Source organism: Colobus angolensis, unplaced genomic scaffold, assembly GCF_000951035.1.
Source record: "Colobus angolensis palliatus isolate OR3802 unplaced genomic scaffold, Cang.pa_1.0 Scaffold4, whole genome shotgun sequence".
NCBI lineage: Eukaryota > Metazoa > Chordata > Mammalia > Primates > Cercopithecidae > Colobus > Colobus angolensis.
In genome coordinates, this window is record NW_012117376.1 from 11,658,433 (window position 1) to 11,664,747 (window position 6,315).

The 6,315-nt window shown below is 46.1% G+C and overlaps 1 protein-coding gene across 1 annotated transcript in view; it reads right to left on the bottom strand.

The window, feature by feature from the left end:
- Nucleotides 1-6,315, bottom strand: part of EPB41 (erythrocyte membrane protein band 4.1) — a 253,110-nt gene that overhangs the window by 4,900 nt on the left and 241,895 nt on the right. Inside the window, exon 16 of the mRNA XM_011955664.1 lies at nt 6,004-6,084. Coding sequence (XP_011811054.1) covers nt 6,004-6,084 — 81 coding nt within the window. The remainder of the gene's footprint in view (nt 1-6,003; nt 6,085-6,315) is intronic.

The window sequence follows — 6,315 nt, forward strand, 5'->3', positions numbered from 1 at the left end:
CCAGGTTCCCGCCATTCTCCTGCCTCAGCCTCCTGAGTAGCTGGGACTACAGGTGCCCACCACCATGCCCAGCTAATTTTTTTGTATTTTTAGTAGAGACGGGGTTTCACTATGTTGGCCAGGATGGTCTCGAACTCCTGACCTTGTGATCCACCCACCTCAGCCTCCCAAAGTGCTGGGATTACAGGTGTGAGCCACTGTGCCCGGCTGGATTACTAAAATCTTTATTAAGCTAAACAGAAAGTCACAATTCTGTATTTACTTTCTCCTTTTTCTTCCTCCTGAATACCACAGAGATTTAGCAAGTAAACAAAATAGGACTTTCTGTGCTCTTCTCTTACACATTTCTGTTTTAGAGTCCGGATACTGATCCTCTACCTTTTTTTTTTTTTTTTTGATACAGTCTTGCTCTGTTGCCCAGGCTGGAGTGCAGTGGCATGATCTCTGCTGACCACAACCTCTGCCTCCTGGATTCTAGCGATTCTCCTGCCTCAGCCTCTTGAGTAGCTGGGATCACAGGCGCACGCCACCATACCCGGCTACTTTTTTGTATTTTTAGTAGAGACAGGGTTTCACCATGTTGGCCAGGCTGGTCTCGAATTCCTGACCTCCCGATCCACCTGCCTCAGCCTTCCAAAGTACTGCGATTACAGGCATGAGCCACCACACCCAGCCTCCTATACATTTTAATTGATCATTTTCTTTTTTTTTTTGAGACAGAGTCTTGCTCTGTTGCCAAGGCTGGAGTGCAGTGGCATGATCTTGACTCACTGCAACCTCTGCCTCTTGGGTTCAAATGGTTCTCTTGCCTAAGCCTCCCAAGTAGCTAGGACTATAGGCGTGTGCCACCGTGCTCGGCTAATTTTTATTTTTTTAGTAGAAATGGGGTTTTGCTGTGTTGGCCAGGCTGGTATTGAACTCCTGACCTCAGCTGATCCGCCCACTTTGGCCTCCCAAAGTGTTAGGATTACAGGCGTGAGCCACTGTGATCATTTTCAAAAGGAAAAAAATCTGAAGGCTAACAAACATGTCACACAGCTTGAAATTGGGCTCTTTTATTTTAAAGCATTTTCATATTATTGATGTTAAAAGGTCTTCACATAATCTCCTGAAGGTGGGTAGATTTCTCTTTCTGGTAGATGAGGAAAACCAAGGTCTAAACACATTAACTAGTTTCCAGTCATCTGTGTATTGATGACAGAGCTTGGTCAAGAAGCTATATTTTTACCTATTAAAAAAAGTATTTTTCTCTAGTGCTACAGCAAACATGACTGCCTCTGATTTTCTGGGGGTAGTTCCAATTTTAGATATTTTCTCTCTCTTGCTTCCTATAAACTATATTCTAATAATTCCAATATTTCAGCATCCAAACAAATTCTCCTGGCCTTGTCCCTGGAATGCTGTAAAAATTCTTCCTCAGACCCAGACTTCTGATTTTGGGCTTGGAAAATATGGTTGTATAAAAATACCAAAAATAATTTCCCTTAAGCTGACTTTTTTTTTTTGTTTTTATAGAGACAGGGTCTTGCTCTGTCACTCAGGCTGGAGTACAGTGGCATGATCACGGCTCACTGCAGCCTTGATGCCCTGGGCTCAAGTGATCCTCCCACCTCAGCCTTCTAAGTAGCTGGGACCACAGGCATGCGCCACTATGCCCAGCGAATTTTTTTTTTTTTTTTTGTATTTTTTTGTACAGATGAGGTTTCACTATGTTGCCCAGGCTAGTCTCAAACCGCTAGGGTAAAGGAATCCACCCATCTCGGCCTCCCAAAGTACTAGGATTATAGGTGTGATTACACCACGCCTGGCGCCTTAAGCTAACTTTTTTTGAGATGGAGTCTTGCTCTGTCGCCCAGGCTGGAGTGCAGTGGTGCGATCTCTGCTCACTGTAACCTCTGCTTCCCAGGTTCAAGCAATTCTCCTGCCTCAGCCTCCTGAATAGCTGGGACTACAGGCATACACCACTACACCCGGCTAATTTTTGTATTTTTAGAGATGGGGTTTCACCATGTTGGTCAGACCAGTCTTGTACTCCTGATCTCAGGTGATCAACCTGCCTCGGCCTCCCAAAGTGCTGGGATTACAGGTGTGGGCCAACGTGCCTGGCCAGGCTGACTTTTTAAACTTACTTCCACAGCCAGATAGGGGACTCACTGACCAGAGAGACAGACAGATGTGTAAAGAGAACAACCACACCTACCTTTAGGAGACTACTAAGTAGGCAGGGATACTCTCAGGGTATCTTCCTAGATTTACTGCTGGGGAAGGCAGCAGGGCCTTTCCATCCGGGACTCTTTGAATAATGTGGCTTACTAGGAATGGAGCTGAAAATATTTGCTTATGGACTAGGGTCCTTCTTGCAGAGAGGTGGCAGCAAGCTCAGCCTGCCCTTGGGTTCCATAAGGGGTTCTAGCTGGTCTGTTACCTTGGTAATTTGAGTTGTGGTGGTGCTGCTTGTGGTCTCAGATGTGATAGTTTGAGCTGTCAGCAAGACTCCTGGGTCCAAGTCTCCACTGTTGTCATCAGTCTGCAGAAGAAAGCATGGCTCATCATCATGCCTCTCAGGAAGACTGAGCAAATATTGCAGGCTGCAGCTTTGCTCTTCAGCTGCACATTCTGATGCAAAAATCTCATTCCCTTAGAGTGACGTCTTTTTTTTTTGAGACGGAGTTTCGCTCTTGTCGCCCAGGCTGGAATGCAGTGGCGTGATCTCAGCTCACTGCAACCTCCACCTCCCGGTTTTAAGTGATTCTCCTGCCTCAGCCTCCTGAGTAGCTGGGATTGCAGGCATGCACCACCACACCAGGCTAATTTTGTATTTTTAGTAGAGACGGGGTTTCTCTATGTTGGTCAGGCTGGTCTCGAACTCCTGACCTCAGGTGATCCACCCACCTCAGCCTCCCAAAGTACTGGGATTATAGGTGTAAGCTACCACACCCGTAACCTCTTAATAAATAAAATAAATTGGGCCATGCTCGGTGGCTCATGCCTGTAATCCTAGCACTTTGGGAGGTGGAGGCGGGCGATCACCTGAGGTCAGGGGTTTGAGACCAGCCTGGTTAACACAGTGAAACCCCGTGTCTACCAAAAAAACAAAATTAGCTGGGCTTGGTGGCACTTGCCTGTGATCCCAGCTACTCAGGAGGCTGAGGCAGAAGAATCACTTGAACCTGGGAGGTGGAGGTTGCAGTGAGGCAAGATCGCGCCACTGCACTTCCAGCCTGGGCAACAGAGTGAGACTCTGTCTAAAAATAAATAAAATAAAATAAAATAAAATAAATTCCCTGGGCACAAAGTTCCTTCTAAAAAAGTTGGATGGGTATAGTTTCCTTAGCATTGAGTCAGTGACAGGAATGGATCAGAAATAGGAGGCAGGGGCCAGGAGTGGTGGCTCACGCCTATAATCCCAGCACTTTGGGAGACCGAGGAGGGCGGATCACCTGAGGTGAGGAGTTCGAGACCAGACTGACCAACATGGAGAAACCCCGTCTCTACTAAAAATACAAAATTAGCCGTGTGGTACATGTCTGTAGTCCCAGCTACTCGGAGGCTAAGGCAGGAGAATAGCTTGAACCCAGGAGGCACATACTGCAGAGGGCTGAGATTGTGACATTGTACTCCAGCCTGAGCAACAACAGCAAAACTCTGTCTCAAAAACAAAAAACAAAATAACAACAACAACAACAAAAAGAAAAAAGAAATAGGAGGCAGGAACATAGCCACAGGTTCAACAACAAGAGTGACAAGAAGCGCACATATAGCATTTTATAGTTCACAAATGTCTTTCAAACATTACCCTTTTTTTTTTTTTTTTGAGACAGAGTCTAGCTCTGTTGCCCAGGCGGAGAGCAGTGGTGCGATCTCAACTCACTGAAACCTCCACCTCCTGGGTTTAAGTGATTCTCCTGCCTCAGCCTCCTGAGTAGCTGGGAATATAGGCACATGCCACCATGCCTGGTTCATTTTGAATTTTTAAAAGAGACGGGGTTTCGCCACATTGGCCAGGCTGGTCTCAAACTCCTGACCTCAGGTGATCCACCCTGCTTGGCCTCCCAAAGTGCTGGGATTATAGGCGTGAGCCACCGCGCCCAGCTGTGCAATAGGGATTTTAACTCAAGTCGATCAGACTTTCCTCTTTACCACACTGTTGTTTAGTTTCCGAGGGTTTAGTTTGAGGATCTGGAGGAGCTTTGATTACTTTAGAAAAGCTAAAGAGAGCAGAGGGAAAGTCAAAAGAGCAAAAACACCATCCTCTTTGGGCTGCAGTCTCTGAATTTGTAGCCTCCCTTATGGAAAAGGACTCAGCTAGAAATGACCAGCTGACTACTCACCTGGCTCTTAAGAATCATCTTTAGAAGGGGCAAGGGAAGAAAGAAAACCCTCTTTTGGTCTCCTGGCTCTATGAACGGCATTCTTAGAACTACCACCTCTATGGGCCCCTGCCCATTCTCCCTGATCCTGTTTGCCCAACCCATCTGCTCACACTCAAGCCCAGTTCAAGTTTTCTCTTTGGTGATTCTGCCTCCGCCCACCTCTCTATGAAAGTCTGCTGCTCCACACTGCTTCTCCTTAACAGTTCTTAAAGTGCCTCCCTCCCCAGCCAGAGTGTACCACAGCTTACCCCTTCCATGCATTCTCAGTAACTAGAAGAACTGAGGTACACTGGAGCATCTCTCTGAGCTATCGAGTGTGCTTGGCCCTTATGACCCTGGAAGAAACCTGTAATCATCCTTATTTTACAGATGGTGAAACTAGAGCTCAGATTAGTAAGATAAGTTGCTCAAGGGCATATAACCAGTTAGGTCGCAGAGTCAGGATTCAACCCAGGTCTGTCTCACTCCAAACCTCAAACACCTTTAACCCCACTGCTTTTGCCATCTAGTGCAGACTAAGCACATAGCAGGGGCTCGGATCACACCACACGGAGTGGGTGCGTGCAGGCTTCTCAAGCAGCAGGACCCACTGAGCTGGGCCAACAGGCTGCAAGATATTTAGGCTTTGTGGCCTCATTTCTGGGACCCTGTGCCCGCTATTCTCAGCTGTAACTCTCAACCCTGCCTCCAAGGGAACTGCCAGCACTGTAGCTCAGTTTTTCTTTTTTTAAAGGCACTCAGCATATCAGCATAAAAAGGCCACAGAATTATTGCTCCAGCAACCCTGTCAGTGATTCCAGAAGCATTTGCATGCAATGTCTTCCGCCCCCTCTTCTCTGCAGCTTTACTGTTCTAACATCACCCAGTAGAGAATTGGGAACATTAATCCTGACCTTATTATTTGCTAATTGCTTGTGGCACACAATTAGCACCCAATTAACATAAAAATATAGAATTTTAGCACTCAGGCCCAGAAATTATCTAGATCAACCCACTCTCTTTTAGGAGAGGAGAAAAAAATCAGCAGTAAAGTGATTTGCCCAAGGTCACACGGCAAGTTAAAGATGTAGGGCAGAAAACAAGTTTCGAGTCTGCTGGTGTCTTATCCACTATACTATGCTCCCGCTCGTGTCTTCTCAGCTGTTCCACTCTCTAAGGGTAGGGGCATGCTTCCCTTTGTTTTGATGTTGTCTAGCATGGGTTCAGGTACTTTTACCTTCGGAATAACAATAGCTCCATTTAACTGAGCTCACCATGTGCCACCAGCTGTTCATCCAGTATTTTACCTGATTCTCACAACAACCCTGAGAGGGAGATACTATCATCTTCATCTTACAGATGTGGAATGGAGGCCCAGAGAGTTAACAGCTAGAATATAGTAAGAACCAGCAATTGAATCAAGTCTTGGAATCCAAAGCTTATGTTCTTTCCATTACATTTCCTGACTCCTCAATCTGTGGCCTCCATCCCACAGGCCTCTTACTTTGATTCTCTTTGCCTTTCTTCTCAGCTAAGAGCTAGAGTGGCCAAAGAGGCTTTTTGCAGATGAAGATGGCAAACAAACTCCTGTATTCGTCAGTCTTCCTGCCCAGGGACCCCTCCCAGGCCCAGAGCTCCTCAACGTTCTCACCTGATCGTGGTCAATATCAGCATCTCCTGTGATCACAATTCTCTTTTCAATACGTGTCTCTGAAATCCCACCTTTTACAGTCTGGAACCAAAGAGAGGATGTCATATGAGATCAGCGATATAACAAGAATAAAAAAAAAAAAAAGAGGCCAGGTTCAGTGGTTCACACTTGTAATCTCAAAACTTTGGAAGGCTGAGATAGGAGGAATGCTTGAGGCCAGGAGTTTGAGACAAGTCTGGGCAACAAAATGAGACCTCATCTCTATTAACAAACAAACAAACAAAGAAAAACAGCAAAGATTATTCCAAAAGC